At 45.0% G+C, this 16,905-nt stretch overlaps 2 protein-coding genes across 2 annotated transcripts; one reads left to right on the top strand and one right to left on the bottom strand.

Annotated features, from left to right (window-relative positions):
* The first annotated feature begins 1,127 nt into the window (after positions 1–1,127).
* Positions 1,128–6,335, top strand: LOC130116826 (interferon regulatory factor 2-binding protein 1-like). The gene is made up of 2 exons (XM_056284892.1): positions 1,128–3,179; positions 5,320–6,335. Exon 1 carries the CDS (start codon positions 1,373–1,375, stop codon positions 3,155–3,157), a length of 1,785 nt encoding a protein of 594 aa, XP_056140867.1. The 5' UTR covers positions 1,128–1,372; the 3' UTR covers positions 3,158–3,179; positions 5,320–6,335.
* A 163-nt stretch (positions 6,336–6,498) lies between these two features.
* Positions 6,499–15,656, bottom strand: micu2 (mitochondrial calcium uptake 2). The gene is made up of 12 exons (XM_056284893.1): positions 15,413–15,656; positions 13,701–13,830; positions 12,909–12,940; positions 12,719–12,794; positions 12,244–12,291; positions 11,737–11,819; positions 9,730–9,783; positions 9,414–9,511; positions 8,500–8,671; positions 7,775–7,883; positions 7,498–7,655; positions 6,499–7,049 (listed from the first exon to the last, which is right to left on the bottom strand). The coding sequence occupies exons 1-12, from the start codon at positions 15,602–15,604 to the stop codon at positions 6,948–6,950; spliced, it is 1,254 nt and encodes a 417-aa protein (XP_056140868.1). The 5' UTR covers positions 15,605–15,656; the 3' UTR covers positions 6,499–6,947.
* Between the last annotated feature and the right edge of the window lie 1,249 nt (positions 15,657–16,905).

Genomic DNA, 16,905 nt, shown 5'->3' with positions numbered 1-16,905 from the left:
TCAACTATTAGGGGGGGAAATCATTTAGATAAGACAAATCTATCGTATTTAATGCAGCTTTTCTGTTGTCAGACTATGGTGCATCTATAAAAAGACATGTGCCTTGGTCAGCCAGCCAGCCGGCATTTTGTGCCGGTTTTGGCCCGACAACAACAAAGGAAAGCTGTGTCAGTGACACCGCCTGCACTGTGTAATATATTGACACGGAGAAGCCAACACACAGGTTTGCTTTGTAGCTTTGCAACTGACGCCCTGCGGGAGCGGCCTCCATGTTTGTGAACAGCGCCGTGAGTTAACGCATAAACGGTGAAAGCCAAAGTCGGTACTGCGCATGTGCAACTCTCACTCGTCCCAACCTGAGCCGTCTTAAACGCGGGCATCGGCTCTGCGATCCCTTTGTTAGCGAACAGCGACGCCTGTCGAAATGCAGCGCGCATTACACATTTCCCAGGGACGCGCACGACGCCCGGACGAACCCGTCGTCTCATTCGAAAGCTCCGCGGCTCCGCAATGGCGAGGAAGTCGAACGGGGCCGATATCTCAGCCGCTCCCTGTCACAAAGCCGCTACACACACACACACACATACGCTAAACGTCAGCGGCGACGCGTCACGGTTTCTCAACCCAGTCCTCAAGGACCCCCTATCCTGCAGATTTTCATAGAAAATCTGCAGGATAGGGGGTCCTTGAGGACTGGGTTGAGAAACACTGCTAGTCACCATATTCTGGTTTATTTCATGGCTACTGGTACTCTGCTACTCCCGGTTGCCACAGCAACGTAGCTGTTAGCAAGTGATGCGGCACGGCAAAATATTTTGTATAAACGTCGTAATAAATAAACGTTTCCCCAAATGTATCATGTCTTTGCTTATACTTTTGCAACCCCCATATCGTTTCTTATTTCACTCTGTTTTAGATTATTATTATTATCGTGTCCTTAACTCCTTTAAGAGCCTGTCAGGAGAGAGAAGGGGGGGGGGAGAGCAGCTGGAGGCGGGCGTTACACTACATCTCCCACAATGCCACGGAAGCGGGCGCGTAGGTGTTTCCGGTGTGTCGCGGCGTCGCACACAATCACTTCCGGCCAGACGGACCGACACGAGCGAGCCTCCCCCCCCCCCCTGAAAGAAGACGTCGCTAACTTTTAAATGCTATCGGCGACGTTCGCGATTCGCTCTCCGCTCCGCCGCGCTCCTCGTTGCGAATTGCGCGTAATGTGGTAAGTCGCGTCAAAGGATCGAGCTTTTCTTTTTCCTTTTTTTCCCGCCCCCGCCGAGAGAGAGAGAAGAGAAGAAGAAGAAGAAGAAAAAAACCCCAAGACTGTGACGGTCGAGGCCTCCGAAGAAAGTTTGCGCGAGGGCCTGTAAACAACATGTCCTCCGCCTCGCAGGCATCGTCCCGGCGGCAATGGTGCTACCTCTGCGACCTGCCCAAGATGCCCTGGGCCATGCTCTGGGAGTTCAGCGAGGCCGTGTGCCGGGGCTGCGTCAACTACGACGGGGCGGACAGGATCGAGCTGCTCATTGAAACCGCCCGGCAGCTGAAGAGCACCCACGGCGTGCTGGACGGCAGGTCTCCCGGTCCGCAGCAAAGCAAACCCGGTTCCGGCGGGCCCATGGAAGGCGGGCGGCAGCACGCGGAACGTTTAGACAGGGGCCGGGCCGAGTACGGCGTCTCCTCCCGCCTCCCCAACGGGCTGCACAGAGCCGAGGACGTGGCCGTGTCGGAGGGCAGCCGGCAGAGCCCGAACACTCGCCGGGCCATGGCGGGGGCCGTTCCCACTCTGCACGGCGCCATACCTCACGCCCTGCTGGCGCAGGGTTTGGTTGGAGCGCCGCACGGCCTTTTGACCCCGCTGTCGGGCTCCAGAGCCGGAGCCCCACCTCTTGCTTGTTCGGCTGGCCCCATTATAAGCGACGCGGGGAGGAGACAGGCGGTGTCTCTGGGTGTAGGAGCGAGCACCTCTACCTTGGTGGGTCTGGATGCGGGAGTCTGGAGGAACGGCGAGGTGATGGCTGAGCTGGCGGAGAGCGCCCGCAGCAGGTCGGATGGTTGGCCGAACCGGCCCAAAGCGGTGCGGGATGTGCTGGTGACCCTCAGCGGCTGCGTCCCGTTTAACGTGCGCTTCAGGAAAGACCACAACTTGATGGGGCGCATCTTGGCTTTTGACGTGAGCACAACTCCTGAGGTGGAGCTGAAGGTGTTTGTGGAGTATCCCATCGGCTCTGGCATGGTCTACTCGGGAATCCCTGACTTGGTCCGGCAGATGTTCCGTGACTCGGCCAAAGACGCGGGTAAAGCCGTGAACTCGGGGCTGCGCTACATGGAGTACGAGAAGAGGCAGGGCACGGGGGACTGGCGTGGGCTCACCGAGCTGTTGAATGACGGCGTGCGACTGTTCAAGGAGCCTCCCATCCCAGAGGTGCTGCCACAGCCGTATCCAGATGCCGGGATGCCCATGGCGACGGCTGGCCGCCCCGTGCCTCCAAAAAGCACAACCCGGCGACGCAAGGCTTCTCCAGGGTCCGAGAACGGAGAGAGCGAAGGGAGATCCGACCACCCACCTCGAGAGCCCTGGCCCCGGGGTGCCTACCCAGGTATGGAGCCCCTCCCCGGCATCCCTGCCCCCCAAGAAGGCCCGCCGCGTCTACACAGCCAGCCCTCGCCCATCTCCGCTCTCATGGGGGTTGCTGACAGCCTGAGCTCCAGCCAGATGGCCCGAGATAGTCCTAGCATGTCCGCAGCCCACTCTTCTGCCACCGGGCGGCCAACAAGTGGCAGTCCCTCCACGGCCTCGGCCTCCGTTTCCCAGGCAGCCATTGGGCCGGGTGTGAGTGCGGGAGGGCCGAGCAACCCCAGTGCTGGGGAGTCGGGAAGCAGCAGTCAGGGGACACTGCTCTGCTGCACCCTTTGCCGGGAGCGTTTGGAGGACACTCACTTTGTCCAGTGTCCCTCCATTCCCCATCACAAGTTCTGCTTCCCCTGTACCCGAGCCTCCATCCGTAGCCAAGGCCCAGGAGGGGAAGTCTACTGCCCCAGTGGAGAGCGCTGTCCCCTGTCTGGATCCACTGTGCCTTGGGCCTTTATGCAGGGTGAGATCTCCACCATCTTGGCTGGAGATGGAGATGTTACAGTGAAGAAGGAGAATGACCCCTGACCTCTTAACTTTGCGGTGAATGGTAAGATTCCAAGGAACCGTGCATTCTCTATCTAAATACAATGGTTTGGGGGATGCCGCTGACCTAACCCACAGGCAATTTTTAAAATGCTAATTGACATTAATTGTGAAGTTAAAGTGTGGATTGTCATGTTAATTTGTCACCTTTAGGTCTGTTTTTGTGACGTTTCCCCTCTGTCAGGATATCAAAGTTATTCTTGGAGATTATAACTATACAGTTTAGCCATTACTATATATAACCATTACTGAGTGGCAGTCACAAAATCCCAATGTGTAACGACCACAAACACTACAATCTATCAACTTTACCAGATTTGTGTGGAATACATGGCTGGATACTAAAGAAGGATCTGAAAAACTAGTCCGACTCAAAATCATCTCATGTCTACTGCAGAGTGTAAAATGTTTGCATGAAAGCTTTGAGGTTTTTCCCCCCCCCTTAACTTTAGACTAAATGGGGAGCAAACAATCATATCTTGAGCCCCACTTGCAAGAACAAAATCATCTAAAGTTTTGATCATACAGAGCTTCACTGTCATACGCCATGCTGAGTAAATGTTAAGTAAAATTTAACTGAACCTTAAAGAGATGCACTTAAATGAGGAAAAAAAACAAACTAAAAAGAACCTGACAATATGATAACTAGAGTACAATGAATGGTAATTGGTTTTAAAGGGTGGTGGGTGGAGATTTTCACACTCACACAATGCAGGAGGCATGGAAGTTGACAGAACTGATTTGCCATGCCATTTTATATTGGTCATAAATAACTCATGTGTTGTGGGATTTTTAAAAAAAATCTAATCCACACTTCTTAGGATAATTAAAAAAAAACATTGATTGACTTATTAATATAAAAGTCTTTCCAAAGGCAAAATGCACTTGCTGATTAAGTATGAATTGGACCTTATTTGTGTATATAGGAAGAGATGGTCCTTCTGAATTTAGTGTCTGTTTTCCACGTGCTGCAACAAAGAGCAGCTTCATGGTTACTTGATAACGTTGCAGAACACAGGTTCGATATTGAATTCTAGCTCAAGGAGGGAACTGTTAAAACTCACAAGCATTGCTTGGACGACACGTGACTTTAGTGGGGAAGACGTGAATTCTGTTCTAGGGTGAATCTTCCTCTCAGTCCGGTGATACTTGTGAAAAATGTGACGCAAACAAAGCTTTCAGAGTGAAACGGCTTGGATAAAACACGAGGTATTTGGGGAAGTGTTGCTGTAAAATCAAATGCGGAGGAAAAGAGCGAACAAGTGGAAAGAAAATGAGAGGGTGGAATAATGTAAATAAAAGTATGCCAAAATGTTGACCTCGGCAGCCAGTCCAAATAGAAAGACAGACTCGTGTATAAAACGGTATCGTCGAGAGCAAAGTGGATAACCGCTTCATGCAAGATCCTGGGAATTAAATATGTCCCTGGAAATTGCCGGCTTAGTGACGTCTCCAGCCATAAGAGAAGCCAGTGAGCTGATGCTTAACGGCATAAGTTTGAGATGACATCTGTTGTTATTAGTTGCCGCTGTAAGATATGCGGCCGGCATCGTCACCAGCTCGGCGTCGGCTCCCACTATTCAAGCTTGAAGGACACCTGCTTATGTTCCTTTTTCATCAGCGCGACACACCATAAGACCCTTCTTTTCCTGGCACCGGCTCAGGAAGGCTAATAAAAGCAACAATATCTCTGTACTATCCAGTGCGCCCATTTACTGTCAGGGTTGATTTTATAGAAGTGCAGGTCATCATTATCCTTGCTACACAATGTGCCGTAAGAATGTACGGTCACTGTATTTGCAGAGACCACGCCACAGTGTGGTTTACCAACAGACGTGAGAGGGCACAAGTACTGAACGCAGCACATGAAGCAATTCTGAATATTACTCAATGAGGCACTCGTGAAGCTTTGTGTCCACTCTCTACCTTGAATTCAAAACATGGTGCTTTATGAGGGTCCTAGAGACGCTCTAGGGTTTAGATATCCGACACCTTTCCGTTACCTGCAGAGGGTGTCGTTTAGATTTGATGGCAGTTTGCCATCTAGATGTGATCAACGCTAAGATTTAAAAAGATGTTTAGTCTTTAGATATTTCATACTTTTGGATTGTGAATTCAAAATGTTATGTTCTTCTTTCTTCCAGTGGATCAAGCAACTTTTTGAAAGCACTTCAGTTTCTCACCCAGAGGTCCACTAGGCTGCAGCTCATTACACGTGCCTCCTGAGCTGCACACGACAAACCAGAATAACCATCAAACCCCAGAAGGACGGCTACGGCAACCGTTCCGGAAAAAATCTCAACAGGATCCCCTTTTTGAGGAGAGGGATACGTGCCTGTTTGACAGGGCTTGGCTCACTTTCAAGGGTCGCCACTACGTTAAGGCCTACTCTACAGTAAGTGCAACAGATACCCTTCCCTTCGTCCAACGCAACAGAGGCTTTCATGAAGTCTTGTTTTAAAAGCCTGGGAATGAAAGCACAGGTGTGTTAAGAATGACAATCTGTTTTTTCATTTGTGTTTTTTATGTAAGTTGCAGTCTATGTTCTATGAATGAATGACACCGATATTGATAGTACATGGTGTTGCAGCATCATGCAATTATTTAAACTCAAAAAAACAAATGAATGTCCTGAATACGGCAAAACCATTAGATCCTTAAAGCCAAGGTTTGAAAAATGTAATCACACGTCTCCTAGGTATTCTCCTTTATTACATATATTGTATGTCAAAAATGTGAATTTACTTTCAATGGCTATGTAATTTCTATTTTTGATACAATACAAATTTATATGTATTTGTTTATAGTAAGTGATAAGAAGACCAAAGATGGCTTCGTGCTCTGTAATTTTATTGTATTGTAGTTCTGTATGCTGTATTCACGGATAACCTTGGCATCAGTCACTAATTTCTTCATCTATGACAGACGTAAGCTTGTTTTTGTCCATTTACTTTTTGAATTTTATATATACATATATAATATATATATATACACACATATTATATATACATATATATTAACATATATATTATATATAATATATACATATATACACACACACAGACACGTGTTTGTGTATTTATATATTATATAAATAAAAACTAGCACCATAATCGTCAATGGTTAATGCACATACTCATGTGATCTTAAGAGGTCAACTCTATAATAAATTACAGAATAGTAATTGTCTGTTGTGCTGACGTGAACACTTAATTTTTGACTCCCAACAACACATCACAAACCGGATGTTTGTACTATGGCAATTTTCCAAACTTTATTTGATTTTTTTTTTCTTGCCTAAAAATGTGGAACCCCATCCCCCCCCCCCCAAGACAATTTGCAGCCATGGTGTTTGTTTTCACATTTCTCCACAAATCTCTCCCATTTTACCACAGTTAAACCAGTTTTGTAAACACACTGCAAGCAATGTTTAGAAAGTGAATAAAGTGCAAGATGAAGCACAAAGTGGTAACCCATTAGTAGAAAATGCCTGATTTGAATAAACATTTCGCCCCATCGTTCTAAAACGTGTCCCAATATAAAGTAATTGTAAACGCGACACCATTCCCATAGACCTTTTGCTTACACCCTGGCGTAATATACCAACCACATATTAACAGACATGCTGGTGTGTGAATGCGTACATAGAATGTGCTGTAAATCCTTTGCTCGCCATTTGTTACTTAAGACCAGGTGTCTTTACAGCTAAATACAGCCAGGTCATCGGTCACACAATGGCTGGTGGTCTTTGAAAAACACAACACGCGGCCCTTCAGAAAGGGCTTCCTGTGTGCTGCAGTGCTTCTTTGGCTCCCTTCAGAGTCTCCCGCTTCACACACTTCCAGTAGCCAGAGATGCCGTGCTGGGGCTGCACCTGAAAGACACAGCAACCTTCTGAGTGTTTATCACACGCAAATCTGCTCCAGAATTAACTTTGAATAAGATTTAATCAGCCAAGAGTCTATCAGGGCTCAGAAAAGCAGCACAGTTATGGATTTCTGAGTGTCACCCCTTCCGAGTCTATTAAAAATATGCACAAGAAAATCAATAAAAGCACTAACAGAGCTAATCTGATAAAGCCAAAACTCATGTAAGTCAAAGCTGACAAGTCACCACGTACGCTTCAGTGACTGTAATATTTCATATCCTACATTAGCAAAGATTACAGAGAAAAAAATATTAAAACCAAATCCTGTCCCAGCCCAAATATTTGTAGACCTCAGTATATTTTCCTCACATTGTATAGGAAGCCATGTTATTTCAAGTTATGTTACAGAAACAAGCACACTGTAAATGTCTTCTGAGAAAGACCAAGACTTAACCTTGAGGCCCCGCAGCACTCTGTCCTCCATCACAGCGATGAACTCCTTATGACTAAGGCAGTTGTCTCCATCCATATCAAATATCTTAAATACTGTGTCCAGCACGTTGTCAGACAGATCGTGGCCTGTGGCGATCCTCACAGCTCGCTTAAACTGGGCTGCATTGAGCAGGGGAAAAAAAAACAAAAACAGTGAGCGTTCATAATGGTGTTGACCAGAAAATGATCCGATCTCTCCATCTCTTTCCAAAATGAAAGAAGGGAAAAAGAAGCATTACCTATTCCAATAGGACGATTGGCTTGACTGATCATTTTCATGGAGAAAGCAAAATCCTCCAGATTGTTTGTGAAGAGGTAGAAGACTTTGAACTCATCAAACGTGATGCTCTGTGAAAGAAAGAACATTTTAATTTCACTTTTCAGGATTCCCACTCTGAGAAATCATTTTCCAGACTTTTCAAGGATGTTTTCCATGACTTTTGCTCGGATATAAATGGCAGCCGTTCCTCACGGAAGGTTATATTATCCAGTATGAACTATCAGGGGAAGTCTCAACAGTCTGTAAATGGACTGTGTAACTTTCAGCTGTTCATTGAACATGCCGCCCAAACTTTAAGCACTGTCGTAACATCTCAGCAGCCGTAATATGGCTAAAAATACGCCATCTCAGCAGGTAGAAATATAATTGTACAGCCTTACTTAATTTTCCATTAACTCTAATATTTCCAGGACACTTAAACAGTTTTATCATTTTCCAGGGCTGGAAAACTAGTCCAGGTTTTTAGATTTTCCAGAACCCTGCCTTTGACTTGTGCTGAAAGGGAATGACATGAATCTGTATTTTATGCCTCTGTGCCTCAGGTGGGGAAAAGTTTATGGCGTGAGGTGGGGGACATTGTACATTGACTGAAATATGGATTCTAACTGACACTGCTGTTATTAGTATATGCCCTTACTTGCCGAGCCATCCATACATACAAAACTGACACTCCTGTCCTCATACCTGGCCTGCGGGGATCCTCTTCCTCATGTTTTCCCAGTAGGCCTCATTGTCTTCCTCGTTGGTGTAGTGCAGCAGCCACTCGGCAAAGTCCTCCCGCCGCATGGTGTCCATGCCCCTCGAGAACTGCAGGAACTCCATCTCCTGCACCTCGGACTGCAGATTCTCCATGAACCTAGAGGACAAACGACACACGGGAAATGTAATGATTATTTACGCGGGAACATAACGGCATAGTTCAGTTTGATTAACACACGTTACGAGTCCATCCTGCCATTACCAACATTCATCATATCCCATCGCACAAACATCAGTACATGTGCACGGGGTTCATTTGAACCCTTTTAGAGTAGCACTAGTAAAGCCAGAAAATGTTTCCATTGGCTCTTTTCTCAATGACCATCTTTATTCAAGAGGCAGGTTACGATTATTAAAACACACTTACTGGTAGGTCTTATTTCACACCTCGTGATCAGTTTGACTGGCCTCTCAGTCCATCATTTTCTCATGGGGCTTTCGTAATTTGTAAAAACTACAGAAAGTCACTTCAGAAATCAAGGAAAGTTGAACCAGTTCATCTGGACACAACGTTTATTGACAGAAATGTTTCATCAAAGTGACCTCGTCAGTCTCAACTGACTGCAGGTACCCCCACCCTTATATACCTGCAGTCACTTAGAGGAGTGATGAAACATTTCTGTCAATAAACGTGTCCAGGTGAACTGATTCAACCTCCTTTGATTTTCTTACCTGGACTATTGAGCATGCATAAAGACTCACTGAGAAATGTTCGCTAAAATGGACAAATATATACAAACTGCAATTTCTTATCAATTCAAAACTTTGTGCACGAGGAAGCCTTTAGTCATTAGGAGGGATGAATATGAGATGAGGCTCAAGGAAAACCGTTCCGATACCTGCGGAAATCCTGATATTGCAGCTTGTCTTCTCCGTTCTTCCCGAAGAAATAGGCCTGTAGTGTAGTGTTCACGCCGTCCACCTCATTCACTGGTCTCTGGAAAGGACTTGGAGTTAGACACCTCCTGCCTCTGTCGTCCAGTGCTCTCATCATGCACAAAAATATGAAACCAAACTATCCAAACTTTTCACAGTAAAAGCCGCTACTTGGGTTGCTGACTGTCGGGCGGCATTTCATAAGATCATCTAGTTTAGAACTTGCTTTTTTGGCTAGAAAACATTTTATATTCATACAATGGTACCGCGTGTACGCACATCTGTGTTGTCCTCTAAAAGCTTCTTTTTCCTGTTTCCAATGATTTTCTTGAGCTTTGGTGAAAAGAAAAGACAAATTAGCGGTGAAAAGGGATAGCAGCAATTTCCACCTAAAAGTAAATACAAGATTTTTCCGACTGTGGCTTTTTAAAATGCTGAAGTTTACTCATTAAATGAAACCTCATATGTAGGAAAAATACAGACCTTTTATTTTGTCAGTTACAGGAAAAATATCACTGAGACCAGAGGTGGGAAGTAATGAATTACAGTTACTCTCATTACAGTACTTGAGTATTTTTTTTCCTTGAGTTGATTTGTATTAAGCTATACTACTTTGCATATTTTATTTCAATAATCATTACAGAGTTAAAAAAAAAAAGGAAAAAAAAAGGTAAATGAGGAATATGTTTGACTAAGTCTTCAGTGTTTCTGTGTGTTTCTGGAGATCTATCTGCACATTGGCAAAATAAATTTGGTTTGCTCACACAGTGTGTTTGTCCAGGTTGTTTCTGGTGATATAAGCTTTGTCAAATAATTCCCTAATTTTAGGGCTACAGCTGTGTTGGCTGGTAGTCATGAGACGAACAAAAGTAAATCACAAAGTAATTACTCAAGTCGTTTTTCCACCAAGAAACTAATTTACTCTGTGACTTTCAATACTCAACCAATACTTGTACACGTCAGTTATCGCTTAAGCAGCAGCAGCACCTTTCCATAAGCCTCCTACAGACTGTGCGATTTTAGCAATCCTATAAGTTTACTGCAAGCCACACGGTGCGATATGGATCTCATAAACTTGGGGACGAGATCAAGTTTGATGTGTGCAGACTGTACGATAACGCCGACTGAATCGCAGGCTACCGCGCAAGGCCATAAAAACGTCATCAGCGTGCGTCCAGCATCAGCACGCGTAATCTACGCCGCTGGTAGAGCAAGATGACGCCAAGCAGGAATCGGAGTCCTTTCAATAGTCGCCGCAGCTCGTTTTGTCGCTCATTTTGTTAGATGTTTTAGCTCATTTTGTTGACTCCATCGCATTTGGGTCACCGATGCTAACAGTCTGTTTGTGTTTACCGCCAGCAGAGATTCTGCGTCGCGTTGATCAGTGCGTCATTTCGTGCTGCATTTCTACTGGTTGGTTAGTAGACGTAGGTCGTAGCGGCAGTCACATTGTGAGATGGTCGTCCAAAATGTCTGACACTGTCAGACTTTCGTCGCAGGTTGTCTTCGGTCGCAAGACCGTAATGTCGACCGTCTTTGAACCTGTGTCATGGTGCGACGTAGGACCACCGTTTTGGAGCCACGACCAAAGATATCGCCACGTTTAGTCATCTTTCGTCTGAGACGGCCCAAATCGCGCAGTCTGTAGGAGGCTTTAGGAAGGAGTTTTCAGTCATCTTTCCACCTCTGACTGAAACCCAATGGAATAAAGCTGGCACAAGTAGTATTTCATGCAGTTGCATGCCCCAGATACTCTATGGCAATACTACAAATGGTGCAGAACATGCTGACATGCAGTCCATTCAACAAACTAGGCCTCACCTAAAGCTAGAATTCATCTAAACAGAAGTGGACAGACATCATAGTCAACCATGAGGACCAGTATTGTAGGAAATAACGCACAACTCTCCCGACAAGTTTAATTAGATATACTAAACTTGTTTCCCATTTGAGGCTACACAGATTCAAACACATGGCCAGTGAAAAACAGACTTACAAAATTACAGGTACAACTTTGCCTCACCTTTCAGGGGGTGCTGGCACCGAGGATCCATACTTACAATTGTGGTTGCATCAGTACTTGAGGCAGCATTAAAAGTGGCAATATTTTCAAATTTAGGTGTGCACAAAAAAATCTGAAGAAAATGCTTTGTGTTTGTTTTTCAGTTTTGTGCGAGACAATTGTCCCCATGTCTGCAGGACTTCAATATCGAAATACACAAATAATGACATCCGTCATTTAAAAGTCATATTAAAACCCCCAAATAAAATCTTGAGAATCCTTACCTTGAGAAACTCCTTTTTGTCGACATGCTCATTGCCATCAATATCAAGCATTTTGAAAGCTATGTGAAATCCTGTGCGAGGTTCTGGAATAGCAATGCATTGTCATTATCTGGGTGCTGTCAATTTCACAATCATAAATACGCCTCTTTAATTAGAGCAGCATTTCTCAAGACTGACCGGAAAACAATACAATCAATCAATCCATCAACAGAAGAAAACCAGTAGGAATTCATGCATGAGGTAGTCCGGGTAAGACGGAGAGACCTGCATCTCTGAGAGGGGTGATGCCATCACCGATGCAACCCGTAAAAAAAACCCGTTCAAAAACTTTTGTTTTGGGAAAACACCAACCGTAAATAGAAATCAAACGAAGCACAGACAAACGAACTTTAAAAAGAAACCATAGCATCATTTACTCTGAGAGGAGCATTCTGTTAAGGAGGGCAAAAGCCACGGGAGGGGCAACTGCACAGTAGTACATGCAAATTTTGGGAACGTAAAACTTACTGGTCAGGATGGTTAGCAGGAACAAGTATTCTGTGTAGGATATCAAACCTGCAAGGCAAACATAAATTCATACTAAGCAACTCCAAGTATGTCAGGGGCAACTTAATACATGGCTGGAAATGAGCACTCACCCCAGACAAGGGTTTGTATATACAGACACACACACACACACACACACACACACACACACACACACACACACACACACACACACACACACACACACACATTCTTTGTACACTTTCTTACTCTTATAATCTTTTGTTTTTTCTGTTTATGTATATTTATTATTCTATGTATCAGTTGTAATGTATTTTGACCTGTGTAAAGTGCATTGCCTATATATTTATATATATATATAGATGGATGGATGGATGGATGGATAAAATAAATTGATTCAACGATTGAATAACACCTTGACTGAGAGTCTTTACAGCCGGCACTAATCTGATCATTTGACAGACTGATGACTTACCACAATCTCCCAGGTTTCTGAACAGGTCGTTGCCTGCCTTTGCGTTCGAGGCTGCGGTTAACATTTTCTCAAGCTCCTACAGGTACGACCGAAAGAAACATGCAGAGCACTTTCATTTCCTGTTCAGAAATACTACTCCACGTGCTCCATGTGAATTTCAGTCCTGGAAAACTATGATCTGAGCACCTACCCTTTTAGTCAAAACCCTCTCCTGCAGCTTTCCTACACGAGAGAGGAAAACAGAAACAATTCGATTACAAGATATTTTTCTTCACCATGAGTTGGAAAGGATACAGTAGTTGGTTTTTGAGCTAGAGTGCAATTCAAATTGCTGTGTGTGTGTGTGTGTGTGTGTACATGAATACTTCAGCTACACCTTTCTGGCTGCAATTTCAAATTAAGCACCTAAGCCCTGTTGTACAAGGCTTCTTATACAACAACACCTTTATACCTCCACCCAACATCCTAGTCCGTGCCCTGGGTTACTGCTAGGCACCTCGGCCAGACTCTCGCTTCCTTTCGGTGACGTTCGTCTAGACTTAAAAAAATCCACAAAAAATCAAAAAATTGATTTGCTTAAGAAAAATGTCACTCTCCTGTTTCTTCTGCTCCTTGCTGAACTTGTACCCAATCTTGCTTCTCTCTTGTATACCTATCTGTCTGTCACTAATTCATTGTCATAGTATGCATTTATTATACTTGACTAATGTAGGGGCAAATTCTGTTATCCAGGCACTAAGCCTTATTGATCCAGACCCACATTTAGGAAAGGTCCACAAGTATAAGAATTTATATAGCTGTCAACTTTCTTTGAATGCCATGCTACATAATTTACACTCTGTGAAAGAGGTAGGTCTACTCTAGAAGCCTCTGTACACTGATGACTATATCACACACTGTGGTGTGGTCTGAGGTAGAGGTCTAGCTCTACATATTGGAACCAGTGCCCCCCCAAAGGGTGTCCATCATCGCTGTTACATACGGTCAACATTCTCCAGCATCACAGAGAAAAGGAAGTCCCTTGGGGTCATGTAAGGCTCATCTTCATAGATCACCGAGGCGAACTGGATGAAACGCATTCGTCTGGCAGGCAGGTGGGGTGCTGCACTCTCCTGAAACAGCACAAGGAACATATCTGCATAACTCTGACCCACATTTAACACATGGGACCAATTCAATTCAACTGCATTCATTAAAATGTTGCCAAAGCAAGGGACAGCGAAAAATGTCAAGAGTACCAAAAAAAAAAGGAAAGGAATCGGTAGAACTGGCAGAAACACAGAACAGCACTTGAACAGCAACCGACAGTAATTGGAACAGTAGTTGGAACAGTAATTGACAGTGTTTTGGTCACTCACTGACCCCTAGGCTATGGCATTCTGACACATATTGTGCCGCAAGGTGTGCACTTTGGCCCTCTCCTAAAGCAAGTGGCTGTTGCTCTTTCTCATCCGTGAGTAGAAAATCTGGAATCTGGTTTTCAAATTTCTCCTGGTATTTTTCTCTTATGCTTTGGAATGTCTCACAATTTAGCAGGAAGTGCATCTCTGTCTCAACCTCACCTGCCATACAGTGACCACATACTCTTTGCTCTTTTGGTAGCCAAGATTTTGTGTGTCTGCCCTTTTCAATGGCTAGACTGTGGTCACTGAGCCTGTACTTGGTAAGGGTGTGTCTCTGCCTATTGTCTCTGACAGTGGAGAGATAGTCAGCCAATTTGTATTCTCCTTTTAGGGCCCAGTAACATTCTAATTTGTGTTGTAATTTGGTTCCTGTGCCCCGATCTTCCAAATATGAGTTTTTGCATTGACCATCTGTAGATACCGTAGGATGGATGGATGTACTGACGGATGGCATTTGTATTAATCATGCTTATTCGTTGGCTTTCCACACCCACTTTGTAACCTTTGTTGTCGGCGTGTGTGTTTGAGATAGAGATTTGGGGACACATTTTGATCAGTCCTACATGGCTTATCTGACATAGCACATCTGTAATTCACTCTAAAGGTACCTCATGATTTGCACTTTCTAGCAACACATCTTGATTTGAAATCTGACAGAAGAACAGTACAACAGTGGTCAACCCTGGCTCTTTTCAGTCTGTTAGAGCAAACACTGCATGCCTCATACCTCATCAGTTTACACACACACACACACAAATATGTAAGCAACTACACACATATGCACATTTATGAAGGCTGGGCCTACACACACACACACAGCACCCTACATACACCACACACTATTTTATCGTTACTACTTCCTTTTTGTTGTCTTGTTGTTATTTTATTGCTATTGTTGCTGCAGCGTTGAGGAGCCGAAACCGAAGAATCTTGCTCTCTTGTACTTTTATAATGAGACGTAACAAATGAATCTTGAATGCACCGAAGCAAATATCTCAAGCACGCCGCCATGAAGCGTTTTGATGACCCCCTCAACAGAAACACAATTTGAATACAAAAAGAGGTGCCCTTCATTGTGTTGATGTCCATCGTGATTAAGTCCTGCAGCTGCTTGAGCGAGCGTCCATCGTCATGGCCAGGGGACCCTTTACACCCTTTACACCCTTTATACTCTTTACACCCTTTACACTCTTTACACCCTTTACACCCTTCACGCGGTTTAAACGGACGGCACCAAAAACAGCAGAACATTCGCAGCCCAGTGACGTCAGCCACCGACGAGTTTACTCACTTTCTGCTCAGCGTACACGGTGGACGGAATGGCCCTACTACCCGCGTAATGGTAACCCGCTCCGAGTCCGACGAGAGATCCCAAAACGGCGGAGCCGGATCCGACGGCACGTCGCAGCCTCGAAACTCCGAGACACCGAGGCCTGTTCAGAAACCCCCTCAGCCCGACAGCGACCCGACCCCAGACCGACATTTTCAGGAAGCAGAAGCCAACGGGCGGCTGCGGGTCTCTAAGCTACGGGGAGCGTCTCCGCAGACGTTTTCTCAAAAACCACGTGACACGCGTCTCCGCCGACGTTCTCTCGGAAACCACGTGGTAGCCGATGACTGCCGAATCGCATTTTCGATCACGAATAGCGCGACTTGAAGGCATCGTTAATGTATGCGCAGACGTTGATTTTTCGAGCAGTAGTGGTGGAAAGGCAGATACGGTTAGACCCGGTTTTCAGTCTTAGGGGTTAAGGTTAGGTCGTGGGAGGCAAAAGCTAACAAGTGACTGCGGGTCTCTGATCTACGGGGAGTCTCCGCAGACATTCCCTGAGAAACCACGTGGTAGCCGAAGACTGCCGAATCGCATTTTCCCGCGACCCTGAGAGCGGGATAAGCGGTCCGGATAATGGCTGGATGGATAACGCGACTTGGGGGCATCGTTAATATATACGCAAACGTTGATTTGCCGAGCAGTAGTGGTGGAAAGGCAGATAGGGTTAGACCCGGTTTTAAGTCTAGGGTTAAGGTTAGGTCGTGGGAGGCAAAAGCCAACAAGTGACCACGGGTCTCTGATCTGCGGGGAGCGTCTCCGCAGACATTCCCTCAGAAACCACGTGGTTACCGAAGACTGCCGAATCACAATTTCTATCGCAAATAGCGCGACTTGGACTTCCGCGCAGCAGTGGTGGAAACTGCAGATGAAGTTAGACACGGCTTTCAGTTCAGGGTAAAGGTCAGGTCGTCAATAGCGACTCTGCCGTACAACGGCTCGGTTATCTTCGGCTAATTTACGACACAACGTGTACGGAGGCCCTGTTGTCGTTTTTTTCCCCCTCTCAAAACTTTATTGATAACATCCCGACAACAGTAACATGCGCACAAGTTTAAAGAACAAAAAGTACAAAAAGGGAAACGGGTTGCCAGTGAGCTCATTATATAAAAATCAAAAGGGATTGTGCAAGAAGCTTTTTACAATCAATAGAAGCAAGCTAAATTAAATGAAGGTGCACAGATTAATAGTTCAGTAGCCTTAGTCGATCAATTTACATGTTTCAAATATTGTTCGGGTCTTTGCTGCTTTTCCATTTGTCAGCTTGACTAGAGAATTGTAATAGAGGTTAATATCAATTAAAAATAAGGTAAACTTTGGTTTTCTGTTGGTCCATTTCATTTAATGCTTATGGAATTTGCCACACATTATGAACAGTTGGATTAAAAAGCTAACAATTTAGTTCATGGAGTTATTTTAAAAATAAATTAAAATATCACTACCATAACATATGG

The sequence above is a fragment of the Lampris incognitus genome, chromosome 8 (genome assembly GCF_029633865.1).
Source record: "Lampris incognitus isolate fLamInc1 chromosome 8, fLamInc1.hap2, whole genome shotgun sequence".
Classification (NCBI taxonomy): domain Eukaryota; kingdom Metazoa; phylum Chordata; class Actinopteri; order Lampriformes; family Lampridae; genus Lampris; species Lampris incognitus.
Note: the sequence above shows the minus strand (reverse complement) of the source record. Positions and strands in the feature narration are given on the sequence as shown.